Source organism: Urocitellus parryii, chromosome 9 (genome assembly GCF_045843805.1).
Source record: "Urocitellus parryii isolate mUroPar1 chromosome 9, mUroPar1.hap1, whole genome shotgun sequence".
NCBI classification, from domain to species: Eukaryota; Metazoa; Chordata; class Mammalia; order Rodentia; family Sciuridae; genus Urocitellus; species Urocitellus parryii.
In genome coordinates this window covers 72,822,138-72,847,129 of record NC_135539.1, presented here as the reverse complement: position 1 = coordinate 72,847,129, position 24,992 = coordinate 72,822,138, and the positions used below count along the sequence as shown (strand labels likewise).

Below are 24,992 nucleotides of genomic sequence, written 5' to 3'. Positions count from 1 at the left end.
TTCTTAGAGCTACTGACCAAAACCCCAAAGCACAATAATGCTGCTTCGCCTTCTTTAGTGGGAACGGGGTTCACACTGCGGACAGCCACATGGCGTTTCCTGGGCACAATGGGCTGTATTAGCAGTGCACTTGGCATTCTGGGACATGTTCCACAGACAATGAGGAGCGCTGGGGAAAAGTGTGCAAGGCGAACAGAGGAGGGGAGCATCTGACCTACTTTTCTAATGAGTGTCCTGTCTTTTTCCTCCTCTTTGTTTCCTTTCCTTCTTGCCCACTTGCTTAGAGGAAGGAGCCAACTTTGGTGGCTGCTCCAATGGGGGAGGCTGAGTCTCATACCATCTTCCTGTTTTAATTTAGACGTTGGTGGTCTCTTGCAAGATAAACCCCGGGGCCCATGACTGCCTGCAGCAGGCCCTGATTTCTCCACCACTGGCTCCTCTCAGCCTCTCAGGCCACCAGTGTCCTGAGAGGCTCCCTTCCTATTGACAGCCTAGTCTTCCAGAAAGAAGCGAGGTGTCACCTTTGGAAAACACATTATACCAAAGTGGGCTTGAGAGTTGCCGACTCCAAATGACTGGCTTAATCCTTCTAAGCCTCTGTTCCACATCTGTTAAACTGGAGTTGTGCCACAATCATGGGATCATTGATAGGATTTAGTGAGATCACACAGGAAAGGTGCTGAGCCTGGTGCCTGGTACCATAATGGCTGCTCACTCCACGCACATCCCCATCCCATCCCCCAGAAGTCACTTCTTGTACTCTTGGTCTATCATCAAAAAGCAACTTATGGGGAAAAAAATACTCTTCGATGACATACAGTTTACATTTTACCATAACAATTTTCTCTTCATCATTAAAAGCTTGGTAAAAGCAATCAGTCAAGTCAGACACATCATAACAAACATTTGTAACAAAGAATTCAAGACTATTTATATGAAGAACAATCTTTATAAAATATGATAGTCAGATATGCCCTAAAGACACCTGAAACAATCTGCAGAATTTTGCATGTAGAAGCATATGTACAATTTTTTTTTTCTGAAGGGAGGATCCTTCGCTTTCACTATGTCTTCCAAAGAGTCCAAAGAAAGTTAGAAATCACAACTATAAGTGCTATTAAATATTCATCTCTCTTCTAGAATCTTCTCTGATTCTATCCTGTAATGACAAACCTTGCGTGTGCATGCTCGTTCTATCTATCTATCTATATATGGTACACACAAGGCAAGGTTTGTAGAGAACAAATTTATGCCCTTAGTTTTCTTCTAGACCAAGGATGTTATATACAAATATTTTCTTCCTAGACAATGATGGGGAATTAAAAGGGAGACAGTTGTTACGTAAACTATCTAAAGATTCCGGAGCCGAGAACCATGCTCAAGGACATTAGCTGGAAGCTACACGCTTTTGGGTCCACAGACAGAGGGATTTCCTGGCCTCTGTTTCCTGTGGGCTTGGGTTTGGCTACTCTCCGTGAAAAGCAGCCAACACCTGGGGCTTTTACAAAAGGATTTCCAAACAAACACTGCCTGCTCATTTCCCGCTGGAAAGAGGCTAAACTGTTTATGTTTGTTTATGTACCAGCTCACCTGGAATCCAACAAGGCAATTTCTTAAATTTAGGGCAGTCAAAAGTACTGTGTGTATTAGGTAACTATCTTTTGGTAGTGGCAATAAAGAGAAAATTCATGCAAATCAGCACAGTTTTGGAAGAGACACTAGTAACACTGAAGCAATATAGAGGGGGAAAAATTGGTTATTTCATAAATTTATTACATACAGTTCTCTTATTGGAAAGGACCCCTCCCCAATATTGATGATTGGTATTTTAAATGCTTTTGGAAAAACAGCATCATGTAGATATGATAGCAATATATGGAATAGAATAAAAATGCAATTTTACAGCTGACAGGATTCAAATTTGACTCATAATTAAGCAATGTTTGCCCAGATGTCTTAGGATATTAGCTTTCTTCACTATTTATTCAATGTACTTTCTTCCTAAATAACACATTATCAAGTTTCAGCTTCCATATTTGACCAACTTCCCAAGCCAGACTCTGCATGAAAACGTGCAAATCCTTCAGCAGATGCGCCTGTCCTAATGCCAGCTAATTCTCGAAATAGGCACTATCCCTGCCTGACAGCATCTTACGTCCACTGAGAATCTAATACCTGCTTGAAGGATTTCAAATGGAGTCACATGAAATCCTTCAAAAGCTGTGCTACAGCACCAAAGAAACATGAGATTAAGAGATTTCTGTTAAATTTCTTTACATTGTCCTCTCGCAGGCAGGCAGAACAGGGCTTAGTCATTGAGAAAAACTGGGTGACATTTTATAGATTCAATCATACAACAGTTTTGTTTTCTTATTATTCAAAACTACTAACTCTACACATGCATTAGGATGGCCACTATCCAAAGAAACAGAAATTAACAAGTGTTGAGGATATGAAGATGAGAGAACACTTGTGTACTATTCATGGGAATGAAAAATGGCGCAGGGGCTATAGAAAATGGTATGGTGGTCCCTCAAAACACCAAAAATAGAATTACCACATGATCTAGCACTTCCACTTATGGGTATGTCCAAAGGAATTGAAAGCAGGATCTCAAAAAGATGTCTGCATGCCCACATTCACTGCAGTATTACTCACAAGACCTACTGGCTGGGGGTGTAGCTCAGTGGTAGAGCACTTTCTTAGAATTCATGAAGCCCTGGGCTTGATCCCCACCACTGGGGAAAGAAAAAAAAAAAAGATCCAAGAAAATGGAAGAAAATCCAAGTGTCTGTTAACACAAATGGGCAAACAAAATATAATAAAAGAGAAAGAAATTTTGACCCCACATGGTTGAACACTGAGGACATGCCAAGTGAAATAAATCAACCACAGTAAGACAGATACTGTGAGATTCCACTTAAAAGAGGTATCTAAAGTTCAGAAAGACAGAAAGCAGAATGCGGGCTGCTGGGGGCTGCAGGGAGAGAGAATAGTCGTTGTTTAATGCACATGGAGCTTCCGTTTGGGAAAATGAAGACATCTAGGAGATCAACTGAACAACAACGGAAATGTACTGAGCACCAATGAAAGGCACACTGAGAACTGGTGAAGACAACGCATTTTATGTTATGTGCTTTTTTATCACAATGAAAAACTTAAAAAAAAAATCTATTACTGACTCTAGTTCTTCAAGGGCAGTGAACATGTCGTTTAGATTCTAGGCATCTGGTTCAGTGATGGGAACGCAGCAAGAGCTCAGGACAGGCCTGTTGGACAGTTAGCATGAAAAGGGCCAATACGTCAGCAAAGCAGCTGGGAAAATGGTCAGAGAAGCCCCTCAAGAGAATGGAAGCTTCATCGTGAAAGTGGGTGGCGATGCACTTGGTGACCAGTGTCACATTCCCTGGACCATCTCTGGCTCCAGCCACAGCTGTGGTCGTCAGTAACCACCTCACACACCAGGTCAAGATAACAGGAAACAGGAAGAAGCAAAGAGTGCAGTCTCATAGGGCTGGCCCCCTCCATCAGGCCAAAGAGAGGAGGCCCAAGTCCCTGTGACAATCTCCCAGGTCTCTCTGACCATCCTGCTCCCAGGTGTCCCTGACCAGTCTGCAGTGGATGTCAGAACCCACAAGATAATGTGGGCTTGCACACTGACATTACGGAACAAAACAAAACCAACTCTGGAGCCAAATGATTCATACCTGAATAATTTCTGTGCTGAACAATGTTGGAAACTCTCACATAACAACAAAATTGTTTCTTGGCAAATATACAGAGATTTTAGAGGCCAAACAGGGCCATGCCTTTCCAGCTGCTGCGTGGAGCCAGGGGAGGAATGTAGTACATGGGCCTTAATGGTGAATCACAATGCAGCCCTTTAATAGGGGAGAGAGGCCAGATTTAGAAAATCAAAATACAGGATGTCCAGTTACATCTGAATTTCAAATGATGAATAACTTTTTAGTATGTCCCAAATATTGCATGGCACATATTATTTATCTGAAATTCAAATGTAACAAGATATCCTGCATTTTATCTAGCAACCCCAGCAAAGTGGTATTTATCTAGATTTTTGGAACCAGAGTCTTCTGGAACAAAGGTGAATTATTAATTCTCTCCTCTAATGCCTCCTTCAAAACAAGATAAGAGTTAAGCCTAAAATGAAGCAAAATTCACCAAGGTAAGCCAGGAAAGTGTTGAAAACCCAGGAGCACTTTCATCGTCAATAATTATTTAGCCCTTGGTTCATTGAACAAATGTTTATTGAGCACCCACTGTATCCCAGACACAATCTTAGGGGTCTGAGACTACAGCCCCCAAAGAGCCCTGACAGCACAGAGCCATGGTGTAAAGGTATTAAAAAAAGACATAAGTAAAAGTTTGAAACAGATTCTATTCAACTCCTCATTAGGCATCTATGAAGTTCAAGACACTGTGTTCATCTCAGGTTAGCGGTGACTTGATCTTGCAGGGAAGTGTGGCCTGTTTTTCAGGACAGCTGTAGGGTCTTTACATTCACCTTCCAACATAAAGAGTAATGAAGCTGTTGCCAGTGCTTCCCTTCGTGCTCATTAAGCTTCCTCCGTGTTAAGGATTATGTGAAAAACAAAATTTTATAGACAGCGTACATCAGGGTGATATGATTAAAATGCAAGCCACACATCAAGTTCCACCTACTCTGATCATTTGCTTTCCCAGGCATGTAAATGACGCACAGCTAAGTGCCCAAGAGCACAGGAAACTGGCTTCCAGGGCACTGAGAGAGCAGGGTTATCACAATCTAGGATACAACCCTTTCCTTTAAACTCAGGTGAAGCTCACAGAACAACAACAACAAATAATAATAATAATAATCAATTTCAAGTGTACAATTCATAAATAATAATCAATTTCAAGTGTACAATTCGGTTTCATTTAGTACATTCACAAAACTGTACATTCAACACATCTATTAAGTTCCAGAACATTTCCACCATCACCAAAGAAATTCTGCGACCATTAAGCTATCATTCCCCATTCCTTCCTCCCTGCAGCCCTGGCAACCACCAATCTGCTTTTTGTGTGTGTGAATTTGCCTCCTCTGGACATTTCAAATAACTGGAATAGTACAGTCTGTGACCTTCTGAATCTGCTTCTTTCACTTCGCATAATGTTCTCAAGGTCCATGTTGTAACATAAATTTGTGTTTCCTTTCTTTTATGCCTGGATAATATTCCTCATGTCCATATTCCACATTTCATTTATCTGTATACCTGTTGATGCACCTGCAAAGGTACTAAAAAGCATTGAACCCTACACTTAAAATGGGCAAATGTTATAAAGGTCTATAAAGGATGGAGTCATTAGAACCATACCTGCATAGAGGCAGAAAAATATTCAGCATTATTCTTTTACTTTATGAATCACTAACAATTTTTAAAGTCCATATAAATTTTTAAGTTATTCTTGTAAAAGCAGAATTGCAACCTAAAAATACAGCTCCCTAGAAACTACCTCCCTCCCCGCCCCGACAACACTAATTCACCTAGCTAGAGTGGGCTTGGCCATCTGGATTTATTTTTCAACCTCTCAAGGTTACTATCAGAAAAAGTCAAGTTTGAGAGTCACTGATGTAAAGCCAAATGAAGACTAAAACAGGTAAGGTCTCTTACTTCTCACTTTATTTTATTCATCTTACCACTGGTCATTAGGATCTGTCATAGTGAAAATTTACACATGTATTAACTCTTTTAATAATCTTGAAATTATAATGCTTTAGTTTCCAAATTATCTCCACAATTGACTTTTACATTGAGAAAAGATTTGTTAATTTATAATTCAATAGATGTGGATCCAATTCTGATTCATCTAACAAGGAAACTGAGGCAAAGGTAGGTCATTTGCTGGTTTTTTAATATTTATTTTTTTAGTTGTAGTTGGACACAACAATTTTATTTATTTATTTTTATGTGGTGCTGAGGATCAAACCCAGGGCCTCACGCATAGTAGGTGAGTGCTCTACCGCTGAGCCACAATCCCAGCCCAATCTTCTTGCTTTTAACCTTAAAAAAAAATTTTAAATTTAACTGGGAAGAGATATGGAATTTGGATTCATGCCCCAGAAATTTAAAATATTCTGTTCAATGAGAAGGTAGTACAGTACAATGGCTAAGGGCATGAACTTGGAGTCAGATGGATCTGTTTACATTCGGTCTCCATTAATAATCAAATATGAGACACTGTCCACATTGCTGGACCACGTCAATCCTTAGTTTCTTCATAAATCAAGTGAGGATTAAAAGAACCTGACCCAAGAGGGTCTAAAAAAGACGGAATGAGCTAACATGTATGCCAAGTGCTTAGTCTAGTACCCCACACACAGTAACCCCTCCAGATGCAGCCTTCAAGATGAAGCCAGGTCCAGTGGTCACAGGTTTGCTTAGACAAATTGCAGAAGTGATTTCTTAACCACAACCAGATCTACCAGAATCATGTTCTGCCTTGGAGCACATTCACACAGTTACAGCTCAAGATCTGGTGCAGGCCCAACCCCCAGTTTGATCTCTACCCTGGATTTATTTTGGAAACATTCAACACTGTCCAGACAAAAATCACAACATCCTGTGTTTCACGCTGCTGGGGCTACCATTTTGCAAGAAAAATAACAGCTGAGCTCAAAAAGATAGGAATGAGGAACAGCAACAAGGGAATCACTCCACTGCACCTGGCTCTGAGATGCACTTGTGAAACCACCACGTTCTGGAAGGCAAAGTGTCTGCATGGGTATGAAGAGCTAAAAAAACAATTTTTTAAAAAAAAATAAACAGATCCCAAGAGATCAATGGTCTGGAAAAACTCCTGAATTCTAACAGGGCCTGAACATAAACAGTGAGCAATGTTTTAAACAACAACTGTAATTCATTAACCCCTCCAAGAATTACACACGTACAAATACCACAACATGTACACACACACACACACACACACATGCATGCGCATATACACCACAACACATCCATACACACACCACATTCATACACACATGTACACACATATGCAGCACAACACGTACACACACACATGCACACAACATGTACGCACATACACATATACATTACAAAATGTACACAGCTATGAAGAATCACAGTGGTTCAGAAAATTAGGCAAAAACACACTTTGCTGACTAGCACAACTTCCCTCAGAATCTCCTACAGACACATTCACTGACCCTGTGTCACCCAGAGCACTTCAGATACTCCGCTCCCTGTACAAGATCCTACCAACTCAGAGAGTTGTCTTCCCCCTAAAAAAATGCTTCTGTCATTTGGCCCTCTAAGTTATGATTAGAGAAATGAAATTTTAAAACATTCCTGGCTATTTGTTTGTTTTTTCTTCTCTGATTTGAACACTCAGTGATGTGCTATGTAAAAGGCACTGGGTTAAATCCCTCAAGGAGATGCACAGGCCTGCTCCAAGCCACCTATGAGCTTTAACAGGGGGGTAAGATGTGCAGAGAATGATAGTAAATATAAGGTGATCATAATAATGACAACAACAACAATCCAGTTACCAAGCTCTACTCTGGACCAGAGGCTGTACATACACTGCACCTCGCCATGGCCCACCGTATGGGTGTGCAAGCTGGCTTCCAGGGGTGCCATAGAGTCAAAAACTGAACTAAAATCCACTAACTACATGTCTACCACCAACATGACGAGAATGACTGCTGTATCTCAATCCATTTCTGAATGCCAGAGACCCTGGCAATGGCTTTGCTGTATCTGTGGGTGTCAAGTTCAGGGTTTGGAGTCAACACACAACAAGGACCTGAGTCTCCCAGAGCCAGGGAATGCACAGTCCCTGAGGGTGCATGACTTCTCAATATAAAGTCTTTAAACTGTGGGCTGGGGTGGGGAACGTACTTCCCTTCTGTTTGTTCTTCCATATACCAGCTCTAGGCCTTAAATAATTTTGAAAAATGTTAAATGCCTATATTCTTTTATTCCACTTATCTAGTCATTTCTCTTCTTACCCTCCAATGTCATTCACAATTTTCAATGTCATGACTTCCTGAAATCGTGTCATTCCAAATCTGTTAAAAAATTTTTTAATATATCTATCTCATCATCCAATTTGACAATAAACTTTACTGATATATTAACTACAGAGCTCAATGCAAGTAAATATCTAACATAGACTAATTTGTTGTAATTAATAGTGATTAAAATTAGACAATAATGATTCATAATATTTTCAATAAATGAAATGCATTTTCAAAAATAAGAATTTAAGAAGAACCTACACTGAATGATCCTGCTAATGAAATTGTCACCTACAGAACACATTTTTCATTATTTAATTGTAAAAAAATATATAATTGAATGATTAAAAATAGATTTTTAAAAACAACCCTACAATCCCATGTTCCTAACATAAAACTATTGTTTTTATAAAACTTTCTATTCAACTTTTATTTAATACAACTAACATATTCTACAATATGCACAATTTTGCATGTATAATTTTTTTTTCCTTTTTTCTTTTTCTTTTTTTTTTTTTTTTTTTTTTTTGGTGCTAGGGATTGAACCCAGAGGTACTTTACCACTGAGCCATATCCCCATCCCTTTTGATGATGTGACAGGATCTCACTAAGCTGCTTAGGACCTCGATAAATTGTTGAGGCTGGCCTTGAACTTGTGATCCTCCTGCCTAAGCCTCCAGAATTTCTGGGGTTAAGGTACACATCACCATGCCCAGAGGTGCTTATAAATTTATATGTACAGTTTTTTCTTTTCTCCCATCTCATGCTGAATCGTGATTAGCATCGTATTATACTAATATCTTCTTATCATTGAATATTTAGGCTGATGAAATGTTTTTGCTACAATAAATGTTACCACACAGATTCCTGCATGTGATTATGCCCAATAAAATCTTAGATGTTTTACTTAGCATAGATTCCCAAGAGTGGGATTATTGTGTCAAAAAAAAAAAAAAACAAACTTAAAACATCTTTTAATTTCCCGATAGAGACCACAGATCCTTAAAAAATAAAATGTACCAGCCATTGTCTTTGTTTTATTGCTATCTTTCCAATTTCCACAAAAATTCAAGACTTTGAGGAAGGGGTGCCATTCCTTCTCCAGACTTCTGTAGTGCCTAGTGGCAGCTCTGAGTTGACCCAGAAGATTTGAGCACAACCAGCAATTGTTACTCACCTTCCCCTCTCCCACTGCCCTTCTGCCTGCTGTTGTGAAGTGGGGGCACCTCCAAGGACGTGATGCCTGACCTCTCCAGAACATTCACTTCCACGTTCAGTCTCCCAACCAGCTGCTGGGGTCGCACACTGATGACGTGCTCATACTTCCCAAGCCTTCTCTGCAGAAGTTCTTCATAACTCAGGAGGAAGATGGCTTTGTCCTTGCTGGGAATCACTAGAGAAGCTCTGAACATATCAGCCCCCTTCTCCCTGTCAGGAAGGAAAATGAGGCCACAGGTAGGGTTCAGAATAGAAAAAGCCAGGTTTCCTCAATTCCCTCAGGACACCCGCCATACTCTTTTAATCAGGATGCCAAGAAGACCAGTGGGCACAGCAGGGTGAGTCCTTATACTGGAAAAATAAAAATGAGTCTTAAAAGAAGTTGAAGACTTGCCCAAAGGAAGGTTACCAAGGACAAACAAATCCTGAATAGAAGGGAATTCAAAAACTGACCTTTCCTACCTCTACCAGAGACAGACCTAAGTGGGCAAAGAGAAAGGGGACCTTTGAGTAGATAAACCACTACAAGGAGGAGCTTTTGGAGTCAAGTTGTGAATTTCACTGCTCTCTCTACAAGGATGGACAAATTAATTCATAATTAGTTTTTTTCGCTTTGATAAAGTTTGGTGGATGTGTTTAAGGCAAAATAAAGGACTGCAAAGTTTGTAAAAATACGAACTAATCCAAATTCTTTCAGTACTCGGAGTGAGGGTTCTCTGATTCAAGATGGCGGGTTGACCACCAGAGGATGGAGAGCAGGAGAGGTGAGTAGATAACGTATTTCAGAAGACTTGGGAGATTCAGTATAGAGTAAGGATTCTATAGCTCAGGACATACTGGAAGGGGCTGCACTAAAGGAAAAAAAGCAAAGATTTTGTTTGGCATAATCTCAGAGAGACTGCTGACTTTGAGTTCAAGAGAACCCAAGAGGATAAGACTAAGAAAGGGGATCAAATAAAGGGGAAATAATTCTAATTCATATAAGAATGAATGAATAAGCCGATAGACTTCTTGTACTCCTATTTCCCAGAGGTGAAAAGAGACAGAAATACGGAGATAGAAAAGTTCCACTGAACACTGGGCAGAATGAACAGAAAAGGATTGATAGCTAAACCCATTATGGTAAAATATCAGACTACCAGACAAAATGTTAAAGCAATGATACTAGATCACACCAAAGACAACAGCAATGATACTAGATGTTGAAGGCCTTGAAGCAATACCCCAGAGCTCAAAATGAAAATCACTGTGACCTTTGATTCCATACAATATTATAAAATATTACGAAGGCTCAGAAAATCTATCGCTCACACACTCATTCTGAGGAAGTTACTTCAGAATATATTTCAGCAAAGTAAAGGTGAAAACCAAGAAAGAAAAAAAATATTGGAATCCAAGAAATCACAAAACCAACCCACAAAAAAAATGAAAAGTGATTCCAGGGTAAATGTTTTGTAATGAGGCCGCAAAAGGAATAACAATATCCATGGATCTGGAGACAGCCATGTTTTCACAGCATGTTTTAACGGTTCTGAAATCGGAATGCCTCCCAATCAGTGATATCTTCCAGTTGCTGTTGGCCAGGCTTCTGGATGATGTAGATGTCATTGCTTCCATAAACTTGGTTACGGCTATTCATTTTGTCCTCATTTCAAATGAATTATGTGTCTTGCTCAATGTTAATAGTAACAAAATTAAGTTCTCTCTCATAAGAGGAAGGCAATTAGAAACTCCAGGAAAAAAAAGAACAAAAACAGAAACTTGTATGTTATGATCCAACTAAAGTAAGCTGTGGCTGACTCTGAACAAAATTGATAAAGACAACCTGGGAAGCAGCTGCAGAATACAAAGTGAGGTTTAATAATTTGCTGCAGCAAGACAGACCACATACCAGAGGCACTGCGAGGCATCTCACCAAACAAAGGCAGAAACTGGGTTATTATGGGATTGGGGGAAGGGTAGAGTGCAGGTAAAAAATCAATGAAGCCAAGTTTGGACAGGCACCAAGCAAAGGAGGGGTGCTTGTGAGGCCATTAACATCAGCATGGACTCAGAAGGAGACCCAAAGTTCTGTGTCCTTGGAAACTGTAACTTTTTTAAGATAAACGTGGAATTCTGCATGTGAAAATGCCTTATCTGAAGCTCTGAACCTCATTTGCTTTCAGTATCAAAATGACTTAGGTCTTTTAGACCAGAGCAAAATGTTCCATTCTTACAAACTGACTACAAAGGTTCTGACGGTCTTTGATTTTAAAGAACTAACTTTCTCAAAGCTGTGTCCTTTTATTAATGAGGAAAAAAAATCACGCTTACAAGTTTAGGCCATTTTAATCTAGGTACTTAGATCATTTCTCTGCAAAGGGAACAGAGGCCTTCACATTTGTCTGGTTGAGGGGGGAAATGTAATCTTATTAGTGTAGGCTGTTCTTCTGTTAATGTAGTTGATATAGTAATTGAAAGGCAAAGGCTATTTATTAGCTTTCAATAAATAGCTAATTTTCAATAAATACTTGTTTCCAAGTTTACAAAGAATACAAGTATCATTATAGATAAGAATTTAAACGTTAATGACATTAATGAAAATGTAACAAGTCAATGATTATGTGACAAAAGATGAGTTCAAGAAATGAATAAAGAGAGGTAGACTGAAGGGTAAGAAAAGGAATGTCATCATTTAGGAAGCAGCAACAGGGATGGGAATGTAGCTCAGTGCTCCCCCTGGGATGCATGACGTCCTGGGGTCAATCCCCACATAAAGATAGGAGGGAACGTCTAGGGGGGTGGAAACACTTCATCAGCAGCAGAAGAAAGAAAATAATAATATGGAAATGTTGAACGTAAAGAGAAAGTAGGACTGTTGTAAATTTGCTAAATCCTCCTTCTTCAGATAGTGTCTTTATTTTTATTAAGAAATCAAGAAAAAGCAACACTATCGTACACTTTAGAGTTAGGAGGTAACTACAAAGAAAACTCAGCACAGAAATATTAGAAGCAGATGTTCTAGGAAGTAAAAACCAAGGAACGGTGTAATAAAGTTATCTTTTTTATTACCAGTGTTCATCTACTATATTGTTAATCATGTGTACTTATTACTTTGATTAAAAAAAGAAAAAATATTTGGAAGACAGCAGGAAATAGACCAAGGGGTAGAAAACTTGACACTGTAGAACCGGATTTTTAATTCCTAATTAAACAATACTTACTCATTTTCTTCTGTGGTTGTATTCCTTTTCTCTTTTACCCTATCACCATTTTTCTTTTCTTTTTCTGTAATTTCACCCTGATACACCTTTTCTCCAATAATCCTGAAACATGAGAGACAGCTATGTTACCAGCTTGCAGTTCCAAGACAGACTCAAACATGGTTCTCAGAACCATGACAACCCTAGAAAATATTTTTATTTGCCTCTTAGATATTCAGATTAAATGCATTCCAGACGAGGGCATTAGCCTTAAACCACTCATTTCAATCAAGGGCAATTTTCAAAAGACCCAACCCAGGGTGTCTCTGATTCTCCAGGAGAAAATCATAACTGCTCAAACGTCCATGAAGATTCACCAACTTGATTCTTGCCCAGACCAAAATTAAACCCAACGCTTCCCCTGTTTTGCCATTTTTTACCTCTTGAGTCAGAAAACAACCTCAGCTAGTATGTCAGAGGTTTCCTACTGTCTCATTCAGGTCTCAGTCTAACCATGGCCCCTCTCACCTCCCTCCCTCATTTCCCTTCCTAAGGAAGCCCCTCTCAATCTTATTTGCCATCTTTAGACTACAACAATTCGCCACGGCCCAAGATGATGTCATTGACTGTTTATTTACTTGTTAATGGACTATTTCTCCCAGCTGGAATTTCTGGAGCAAGCAACATTGGCTTTTTTTTAGAAGTAAATCAATCACCCCTAAGACAGCCTGGCCCAGAGTGGACCAGGAGGGGGAAAGGGTGGGAAAGAAAGAGGAAGAAAAGGAAGGAGGGAAGGAAGGTAGAATGGAAGAGATGAAGGCAGTCAGGAAGGTGGGCAGGAAGGAACCAAAGAAGGAAAGAAGAAGGAGAACCAGCCCTCGGATCTAATGGGATGTAAATCCTTCCCCCACACAAATCTGGACCACCCCCACACAGAGCTCCATCTCTCGCCAGCATGCCACCTACATGGTGAAGTTGGTGATGAAAGCTGAAGCTGGAATCTGCATCTGGAACTCTGCATCCTGGTCCTCAGAAGCCCTGTTCAGCATCCTGCAGGAGACTGTAGTGAAGGCGTAACGAGAAATAATGGTGGACTTCACCGAGAATTCTGTCATCAAGGGCTTGGTTTTCTGTTGAAATTAAAACAACAGGATTCTTCCTGATGCATGGAAACATGGTGAAAACATTTTGGGGTAGATGTAGGCATTTTTCCATGAAGGGAAACAATATTCCATTTGAGAGCCTTTGGCATGTGATTCCTCCCTCTCTCCCTCTCTCTCTCTCTCTCTCTCTCTCTCTCTTTCCCTCTCACTCTCTCTCTCCCTCCCTCTCTCTCTCTCTCTCTCTTTCCCTCTCTCTCTCTCTCTCTCTCTCTCTCTCTCTCTCGTTGTCCCTATGTCCCCATTTTTAACTCACTTAATGTGTAAAAACAACCTTGACTGAATAATCAATTCACGACACAGAAGCAACAAGCAACTCTTTTAAACTAATCTGAACAAGAGAATATAGTGAAGATTTCCAACTTAACAGAAAAGACACATCGCTTCAATAGATCAATACTTATCAGAATTTTAGAAATATGTAACATATTTAATACTTTCATCAACTTGGAGATCACATTTACAGGATCACCAGCTTGTAACATCAGAACATGCCTGAAGATTCTCACATTTTCAAATTCCTTTCAATATCCATTTAGAGACACTATCTGCAAGGGCTTCCCCATCTGGACTGTAATTGTGGTATTATAAAATAAGAATCAATACTAAACTCAAGAGAGCTTTTGGGGAATTTTCCTAGAAAAAAAAATCTAAGATTGTGCTAATTAAATTTATCCCTAAAGCTTCTGATAAGAGTAGTTGCTAACAATGCAGATTTAAGATCCCCCCCCAACTCCAGTAAAACTATTCACTGTTTTTTCTAGTCTCTGCAATAGTGCTATGTCTTAAGACAGTTGGCAGCAGAAACCCAAAGAAGGAAGGAAATATCCATGAGAAAAGGTGTTACTAAGAGGGATTCTCTAACCCCAGGAACTGGCTGAGCAATTCACAAGTGTGTTATGAGCTGACTAGGTGCTGCCCTCAATTTATATGCGGAGACCCTAATCCCTAATGTGGTGATATTTGTAGGTGGCTCCTTTGAGAGGTAACCAAGGTTAGATTAGGTCATGAGTATAGGGCCTCGGGATGGATTAGTGCTCCTAGAAGAGGACACAGTGGAGAAGATGCCTCATACAAGGAGGAGACAGGATCTCTATTCCCTTCCTCTCTTTCTCTCTCTCCAAGTGCACACACCAAGAAAAGGCCATGATATAAGTGCACGGCAAGAAGTGGCCATTTACAAGCCATGATGAGAACCCTCACCATTGATGAAACCCTGCTAGATCTAGACTTTGATCTTGAAATTTCCAGTCTCCAGAAATATAAAAAAACAAATTCCTGCTGTGTAAGACATTCAGTCTATAGTTATGAAAGTCCAAGCAGACTAAGACATTGTGTAGTCTTGGGATAGACATGCAAAGGAGGTATTTTACTCTTGCTTTTATGGCAAAAACTTAAGCTTAATGAGGGAACATATTCGTCCAGACCAACAAGTAATAGAGATGACACTTGAACTGAATCCCACTTGCTCCAAAGTGCACCCCTGCTATCATCATGTGAGGCTGCCTGGCAGCTCTGTGTCGACGGGCCTACTCACCCTTGTGTGATCAAATCTCAGCCTGGTCTGTGACACACAGCAGGCCTCCATAAATGTTGAATGGAGTCAGCTTACTCTGATGGAACTGGACTCTGCTGTTGGGCAACATCTGAGCAATTCAATCCTCACCTGCTTTATTTACAGCCTAGCCTCACTTTCAAAATACATACAAGGGGGGCTGGGGATGTGGCTCAAGCGGTAGCGCACTCGCCTGGCATGCGTGCGGCCCGGGTTCGATCCTCAGCACCACATACCAACAAAGATGTTGTGTCCGCCGAGAACTAAAAAATAAATATTAAAAAAAATTCTCTCTCTCTCTCTCTCTCTCTCTCTCTCTCTCTCTATATATATATATATATATATATATATATATATATATATATATTTAAAAAAATACATACAAGGTTACAATCTGTTGATGCCAAGGCATATTATCCCTGTGGTAGGAAGGGCGATCATAAACCTGTTCTAAAGGATCACCACAGAAGGTAACTCTATTTGAAACAAGTGACTCGGAATCTTTGAGTAAAATCACAGCAAACCACAAAGAGCTTAAGAGATGTCTTCTGAGATGCACTAGAGAAGTGGGTATGCACATAAAGTGATCTGAGAATATATTCAAATACCCCCAGGGGGGCCAACTGCAAGCATCAGAGCCAAGATCAGGAGCAAGAACAGAGCAGTAGGGGTGCTCCACGTGAGCATGTCAGGAACATTGGTGTCTGTATTGGTTTATGGCACAGCTTCCAGTCTTGGAGAAGGAAAGACAAAATTGAAACAGCTTAGGGAAAATTCTGGGGCGACATGTGTGTCTTAGAAAGTTAGGGCGGATAACACATAGAGAACAGCTAAGTGAGGATGAGGTTAAAAAGTAAATAAATAAATAGCCTATTGAAATAATTTTAGCCTTTCCTATCCTCTACTATCCCCCCTCCCCTCCCCTCCCCTCCCCTCCCCTCTTCTCTCTCTACCCCCTCAAGAACTATGTAATGTTTTGAACAACCAATAAAAAAAAAAAAAGAAATAATTTTAGCTAAAACAGGAAAAGAAACTCCCCAGTTTGGTCTGGCAAAGAGTGATTTCAAAACACTGGTTCTCAAAGTGTAGCCACCAGACCAGCAGCAGCATCAACCCAGAAATGTGATTGAAAGGTAGAGTCTCAGATTCCATCCCAAGCCACAGAATCAGAAGCCCAGAGGATGGTTTCACAACCCGTGTTTTAACAAGCTGCCCAAGAGATCTTGAGGTATACTCAAGTTTGAGAATCACTGTTTTACAGTAATTTAACAAGGTAATCACCTTTGCATAGTTTTTCATCTGTAAATTGGGAAGGCTTGAATATGTCACTAGAATCACATCCACTTCTGGGATCCACAGAACTAAAGAAAAGCCAAAAGTGTGGAATAAACTTTGGGATTTAGGAAATAACTCCCGAATTCAGAAATAATTGGATGGTGCAACATTCTTTTACGAAACTCCAGTTTCTTTAGGACAAAGTCTGTCTCTCTACACAGATGTGATTTGAATTAAAAAGAGAGTCCATTAAGATTAACCAAATGTTTCTTTTAAATGATGTCATTAAAAACATTTAATACATTTCAGTAAAAACGACGGGTATTAGACTGGGGATGACAATGATAATGATCTTCATAGCTTAACAACCTGTTGGGTTTTTTAAATTAAAATTTATATCTCATGATCTTTCAAAAAAAGGGACCTAAGGTGAATTAAAACCATGAATTGAGATGAAGTGTTGACTTTGATTTGTGTTATTTCTGGAAGCAGATTTTCTTTCTAAATTATTCATGATTAAATATATTCTTTTATCTCTAAATCTGAGCTGGTGTACAAAAAAAAAAAAAAAAAAAAAAAAAGTCCCCGGTTGCACCCGTATGAATTTGTGAAGAGTCTAAAAATATACTGCACATAGTTCTGATTTCTGTAGATGCTAAGTTAATGGGAATCAGAAGCTTTAAAAAAAAAATCCTGTGAACTAAGAAAATTTTAACTTTATCCTTCTTGACTTTATTTAAAATTTAAACTAGTTCTTAAAAAATACCAAGTCACATAGACACATGGTAAAAACTTCAAATTACACTGAATGCCAAATGAAAAGTATGTATCTCCCTCCCACCTGGGATCCACATTTCCATTCCCCAGAGGCAGTATTTAACAGTTTGGGGAGTATCTTTCCATACAGATACTGTACTCATTTGTTTTAATTTCACCTGATGATATAGTAGTTTTTTCATCTTTCTTCCCCAATGTTCCAGTTATTTCATTATGCATAACAAATCACTCTAAAATGGTGACTTAAAACAATAGCAATCAGTATTTTCTCACATAGTTTCTGTGGGTCACAGATTCCAGAGGACTAGGTTGGGACCTGACCCTTTCACAGTCAAATGGTGGCTGGGGTTACGAAAATGAGATGGCTGGCATGGATTTTATCTTATCCCAGGGCCCCTCTATGTGATCCTTCTGAATGTGTTATGTGTAGGCTCACTCATTTGAGGGGCTCCCTCAGAATGTTTATGTAGAAGCTAGAGGCTTCACTAATCACATGGTTGTATTCCCAACAGAAAGGTGGACACTATTGTATGCCCCAGCCTCAAAATCACATAGGATTACTTCTGTTAAAATGTTGGCCATGACAGTCACAAAAGCACAATTTCAATGGCAAAGAGAACAGATCCTATCTTAACAGGAGAAGTGGCATGTCAAAGGGCTACCATTTTTTTTAAAAATATCATCTGCTGCTGAACAAAAAGGTCTGATTCGTTATTTTCTAAATAGTTGCATTACATTTTATTAATGTACTATATTTAATTAATCCCTCCCATCATCCACCAGTCCTTTGTAATGATCATGAGCTGGGGGTATAGCTCAGTGGTACAGCCCTTGCCTGATACACATATGGCTCTGGGTTTGATCCCCAGCAGCCCCCCAAAATATTAATAAAAATAAACAATAAAAATGATCACAAATCCTTTCTCCTCCCATGGAGAGATGAAGTTTGATTCATTTCCTTTTGAATCTGGGCCTTCGTGATTTACATGATCCATAGAACATTCTAGAAGTGGTGTTCTGGAACTACAAGACCAGGTCACGAGAAGCCTTGTCCATCCAGGTCTCTTGGAACACTCTCTCAAGGTCCTGAATGGCCCTGTAAGTTGTCCAGCCACGCCAATGCTTCCATGCTGCAAGGCCACATTCAGGCACTGCAGTGAATGGTGGCAGTGAGCCCAGCTTCAGACTCCCCTCCCACCAAGCCTAGCATTGAGTGAAGGCTTCCTGAACCCTCCAGATCAGCCCATCTGCCAGCTGAATACCACTGAGCAACCTCCATCCATGTTACTGGCCAAAAGAATCACTCCCATGAGCTCTGACCAAATTTCTACCCCACAAATCAAATAAAGCAATGGCTGTTGCTTTGAACCACTAAGTTTTGCAGATTTTTATGCAGCAAAAGAAAACAGGAACACTTTCCCAGTCTCTGTAGACATCTGAATGTACACTCCTACTTTAGTGTGACTTGCCAGTGAGTGGCATGAAGTCATTTTGTTAGTTGCTCCAAACTCTAAGCTATTTATGACCAGTAGGTGTTTCGTTTGCTATGTTTTGTAAAGATCAACAACACCCTTGGAATATTTTTGGAAGAATGTAGAGTATAAATTATAAAGTCAAAATATACAGAAAAATACTCTGTCACCTCAATCCCTTCACTTTACCAATACAGGATAAAGTCATTTACCATGTGGCTTTACCAGGTCACCCAGGTAGGAGGTAGCATATCCAGGATGACAGTCAAAAGTCCCTGATTTCCAATCCTGCCTCTCTCGTGAAAGGATTCCACATGCCACCTGGTTGCCAAAGGCTTTGACAACCATAGTTGTTAGATAACCAATGAAATACAGAACTCCAAAATACACTCAATAGAACGTGGTCTTTGTTGCTGATTCAAAAGTTACTTATGAACCTCAATTACCATCCACTAAATTATAAACACTGGAGAGAGGATGTTAAGCTGAATCTATGCTGAACTGCTGTCATATTCTGACATTCTCCAAAAATTCTTATCAACTGGTCACTGAACTCTTACATAAAAGTCGGGTACTCAGGGTTCAGAGGACATGCTAAGTTTACACCTTAGTTCAACAGAAGTTTATAACTCTAGCTACATAGCATTCTAAATAAAATTTAGCTCCTTCAGTGGAGTTCTTGCCCAGTGCTATTTTAAAAATAACTGAAAATCTGCTTCCCTTGATACGCTGTGACTATTTTTGATGTCATTTTGATGGGTTCCTATTTATGTGATAAGAAATAATTTTATTGAATTTAAAATGAGAAAACTAGAAGACATCGGACAAACATTGTTTATTACAGTACCTTCTTGGGCCTTAAATTAAGATTATGGATGTAGTAGAATGTTCCACAATATTCCATCAAGAATATGAGGCATAGTTTATGGGCCCAAGAGACAAGTTGAAAAGAGCTTAAGAAACTATTTTCGTCTTGCTGCCTTTGCCCAGTTACCATTTTCCCAGGAGTCCCTGCTGTTACTTACACACCACAGCCTTGCCCTCTTGGTTCTGCATGCTAGCTCTAGAGTCTGCAGGAATCAATTACGTGCATGTCTTTACCAGCTGCAGCTACCAGTCCCTACCCCACCCCTGCTACATTGTAAATGCATGAAGAACAGGAACTACTACTTCTTTCTTTTTCAATCCACAGCTCTCAGCAAGAGAGGACAACTTGGAAAAAAAAAAAAAACATTTATGGAACTGATTTGAATTTTCTGAACAATTAAAAAGAAAAATATATATCCACTAAAAAATGAAATGTAATAAACTAGTATGTATTAAGTACTGTTACAGATGGAATTGTATAAAGGTTTGGGAAGAAATACCACACATGGTTCCTTTTCTAAAGGCATGAGATGGGAGGAAAGCAACATAATAAGATATAGGGAAGGAGATGTATATATGTATCTTCAGATAGACAGAAACTTAACTGTAAAATATTCAAGAGTCTGAAGAAAGAAAGCTGTAGTGTACAGGGTATAGCTCCATGGTGGAGTGCTGCCTACCAAGCACAAGGCCCTGGGTTTGATCCCAGCACTACAAATGAACAAAAAAAATTATAAAAAGTAAGAAAAGGTTTTCAAACAGATGCAGAATTTGTATGTGAGAAAACAAAACAAAAAGAAAATTCTGGGATGGGGATATAGTTCAGTTGGTAGAGTGCTTTCCTTGCATGCACAAGGCCCTGAGTTCAGTTCCCAGCACCACTAAAAAAAGAAAGAAAGAAAATTCTAACAACACTAGACAGGGAAGTTGGAAGCAGCCATGAATACACTATGGAAAGTGTGTTGGGCAGGTAGGTGACAGAGGAAATGACATTAAAAAACAAACACAGAATGTCGAATGGCAGAGATTCATGAAAAATTTGTCATAAGAGGAAGGATATAAAACAGTTACCTCAAATTTTCCCAGTACACAGTATTTTAAAATCTAACATGTTTTCCATATTTATAATTAATAATTTTGTTTGGAGATGTCAACTGGAAAATTGGGGGGAGGGGCCACAAAAAAAATCTTCCTGTGACACAGTATAATCTCTTCATTATTTTTTCCTACAAAAGCAAAACAGATGGAAAAGTAGTTTGAGGCAGGGAGTGTCTTAATTAGCTGCCTAAGGGACCAAAGGTTTTCAGATGACTCATGTGAGTCTCTTAAAATCAAGCCACCCAGAGGATGTCCTGAATTACCCAAGCTGTCATCTGGAAATGCAATGGGAATGTGTGGGGTGGGAGCTGCCAACACCCAGGACCCGGTGCCTTTTCCTAGATTAACCTGTTTTCTTCTGGTCTAACATTCTTTAGTGTCCATTAGGAGAAATAATCTGAGGGGTTCTCTGCCCCCTCAGAAATCCTCTCACTCCACTCCCTCGCGTCTTCTAGAAGAGGAGGGTTTGCTGTGGCCGCTGGCTAACTCAGGGCCCAAAGGCCTTAACTAAACCTTCACGCCTCTCCTCTTGAGGAAAAGGACGAAGCACGCGCTGTTCTTAAGTGAAGCAGAATGACAAGGACCCTTTCCAGAATGCACGCTGTATGTACTGACCACCTTGGGAAATCATTTCACCCTTCTGCAGACACAAGGGCCATCAGCTCTGAGCCGCCTACATGCAGTAATGCATCATACTCTGCAGTATTTCCTTTTATTTAGATAGAAGAAACGTAACACGTAATTATCATCTTTGTAGGGGGAAAAACCCCATCCTATAATCTGCTGAAAAGGACACATCCTGAAGGCCAGAGTTGGGCACAGGGAGACAGACACAGGCCTAAGTAGCTTCCCTGAGGCAATGAGGCCCAGAATCGCGCTCCTTGCAGTGTTGTAGCCAACAATCAGTTTCTGTGTTCTTGATGTTCTGGCAGCTGGGGCTTTGATCCTGGAGGGACTGTCCCTCTCATTCCTAGAGAGGGCGGATGACTTCCCTACCCGCACACCTTCCACACAGAAACCAACAGTCCTGGGCCCACACCCAACCACCTCCTCTATCAAACTCTCACAGCAAGTCAATGCGCTCCCTATCCTGCATCACCCTGAGCAGGTACGGGACAACTGTTACAGCCCAGAATCATGCAAACTCTCCAGGCTTAAGCTCACTCAGCAGACCCACCAGGCCATGCCCATTTCTTCTGATGGAAACTCTAATAAGCACTCTGAGCCGTGCTGTCCCCTGCCCCTTCTGCCTCCTGACATACCATGGTACTTGCACATGTGACCCAGCATTGGTGCGCAGCCCCTGTTTCTAGAGACCCATGAGTACCGCCTTCTTCCTCTGTGAAAATCTCCTCTGCGTCTTCATATCTTATCATACCTGAATAACAGTTCCTGGTGACAAATTTTAGAATACCTGCTACAAAAATCCATGGAGACAGGGCCTCTGCTGTCTGAGGGTTCAATGTCAGCAGAGAATCATTTTAGGAAAACTAGGCCAGTATCCTAAAGCACCATGGAAACTCAGACACAAAGATAACCCCTGCTTTTCAAAATGTGTGTGTGTGTGTGTGTGTGTGTGTGTGTGTGTGTGTGTTGCCAGGGAGCTTCATAAAAAGGATACCTAATTAATTCAGAATAGAAATCCAGCAAATCCTTGCAGCCTGGCCATGGTGGGAGAAGACCAGCTGTTGCCGTTCACATTCTATTCATTAATTAAAGTGTGGAGCATTCAGGGAACTATAATTAATGTGAGATGGCTAGAGCACAGAATGTAAGGAGACTCAGAGAGGGAACTAAGACTCCAGACATGGGCAGGAGCCAGATCTCCTGGTCCTTGGAGTTTATCCCACACGTGATGTGGAGTCATCGAGGACATGCACGCACCAGCATGATATGCCAGGTCTGCTGCTGGAAAGATCGTTCTGGTTCCAGTTGGATGGGTATAGTTCATGATACAAAATTGATAACATGTGTGAAAATAAGACTGAAAACTCGAAGAAGTCTCCAAGAACATCTAAGAGATTTTCTGAAAAGTCTAAGCCAATGGATCAAGAAAGTCTTTGTTACCAAGAACAAAGACTAGAGGCTAAAGGAAAAAAATAAATTTATTTATTATTTTGGAACTTAAAACTTTTATATGACAAATATACCCTAAGCAAAATTAATAGGCAAATGGTAGTTTTACGGGGGAAAGGTTTAGAAGACAGAAGGTATCTGTGACATGCAAAAATCTCAGCTACATTGACAATTAAGGGGATAAAAACACAATAGAAAGGTGGGCAAAGGACCTGAAAAATGCAATTCAGAGAACTACTCTGAATGGCTATCAAACCTATTTTTAAATTTCCAAACTTGTACATTATTCAGAGAAACCAAAGGAACAACGAGATATCACTTTATATCTAAGAGACTGGCAAATCCAAAAGAGCAGTCGTATTGGTTATAAGAGGAATGTTCATATTCATCACTGGTGACAGAATAGAATAAATACAGATAGTATTAAGAGCAATAGTACTCAAAAGTAATCTGAAAACATCTGTCAAAATCAACGTACATCCACTTTGAATCAGCAATCTTCCTACTGAAAATGTAAGCCACAGAATTAAAGCACTGTGAATTACAGTATATAAAAAGGGGTTTTGTTGTTGTTGTTGTTGTTTTGTAGCACTATTTAGAAGAAACTAGAAATAAATTAAGAGTTCATCAATAGTAGACGGACTAATAAATTGTAATGTATCAATGACATTGGGTTTTAAATGGTGTTCACCATTTAAAAATGGGTAGAGCTATGCCAGGTAATGTATTATGGAGTGAAAATAATAAGGAATAGAAAATACATATAATTCAGAGAGTAGTTGGTGTATTAGTTAAGAGCATGGACTTAGAAGCTTCCAGATCATTGGGACTCAATCCTGGTCCTGCCACCTCTTCTCAGCCATGTAATCTTGAAAAAGTTACTCAATCTCTCTGATTCTCAGTTTTCTCATCTGTAAAGCGCTGCCCCCCAAAAACCATGATAAGAGTAATTGAGACAAGACACGAAGAACCGAAGAGGAATGACTGGCACACAGTAAGCTATCGGCCAACATCAGTGGTCATTGAAGGTCCCCACTGTTTTAAAGCAATGAGCAGAAATCTCATGGGTAGGTGTATATAAGGTCCCATCTTCCACTGCTCATCTTGTCAATGGGACTTGTCATCTTCCCAGTTACTAATATGCTGTTACTTTTATTTATTTTTTTATTTCAATTTTTAAAAAAATCTATTTCCACCCACTTTTAGAACTCAAGCTCTGTGGAAGGCAAGATATTTTATGCCTACAACAGTGCTGGGCAGGTAGCAGACGCTCAAAAAAATATTTGTTGAATGAATGAATGAATAACAGTAGGTAGGTACTGTTAGGATAGTATTCCCCATGAGTCACTGGAATTTCTGCACTTTTACCACTAGCTGACACTGGATGCTTTGTTCTGCACTATCTTTTCAAGGATATTTGTCTAGTGAATAGCCTTGGAAGATAGCAGAGGACAAGTTGGCTTAATGTCCAGAATAATAAAAAAGAGAATATTTTCCTGCAAGGGCAAAAAGTCAGGAAAGTTCAGAGGGCAGTTGGTGTATTATTAAATATGTTCCCTAAACTGAAGTTTGCTCTCATGTAACCAACTGCATGTGTAAGGGTCACCATATCCAGGGACTGGTGTCGAGGAATAGAGCAAATGTTATACTCCTGACCCAGGAGTCTCCTATTTCCTGCTAGCATTAATGAAATGGTAACAGGGAAAAATCTCAGATACTTCACAATCTTTGACATACTTAAGTACACATGTTAATCGATGGTATGTGCACATGGATAAAAACCTGGAAAAAAAATAAATACTAAGCTAACAAAATTGGGAATATGAGGAGGCAGAATTGGAAGGACCATGGGAAGGAAGGGGGAAGAGGAAGACAAGCAAAAAAGAAAATGCCAGGTGTGGTGGCACGTGCCTGAATCTCCAGCAACTCAGGAGGCTGGGGCAAGACGATTGCAAGTTCAAGGCCAGCCTCAGCAACTTGGTGAGAACTCATCTCCAAATAAAGTTAAAAGGGCTGAGGAGGTAGCTCAGTGGTAGAGCGCCCCTGGGTTCAATCCCCAAGTATCGAGAAAGAGAAAGACAGACAAAATCTCAGTCCAAACAAGGATGGTAATGGATGTGATACTGTTAATGATGAGACAATCTTAATCAATTCAAACACCAGCCAAAGAAAGGAAAGCCTCCCTGGAGCCTAAGACATGTCTCCTCGCTTTGATATTTCACCACATACACATTCATAAGGAAGAACTGAGATTGCTTCAAACAAGCTCTTGGAGTTTCTGAACTT

The 24,992-nt window shown here is 40.0% G+C and overlaps 1 protein-coding gene across 2 annotated transcripts in view; it reads right to left on the bottom strand.

Moving 5' to 3' along the window:
- The window catches only part of Itih5 (inter-alpha-trypsin inhibitor heavy chain 5), an 87,765-nt gene that overhangs the window by 53,114 nt on the left and 9,659 nt on the right, over window positions 1–24,992 (bottom strand). For both annotated transcript variants that reach the window (XM_026391792.2, XM_026391793.2), the window contains exons 3-5: window positions 13,393–13,556; window positions 12,448–12,549; window positions 9,204–9,454 (exon numbers count right to left, since the gene is read on the bottom strand). In XM_026391792.2, the coding sequence (XP_026247577.2) occupies window positions 9,204–9,454; window positions 12,448–12,549; window positions 13,393–13,556 (517 nt within the window). The remainder of the gene's footprint in view (window positions 1–9,203; window positions 9,455–12,447; window positions 12,550–13,392; window positions 13,557–24,992) is intronic.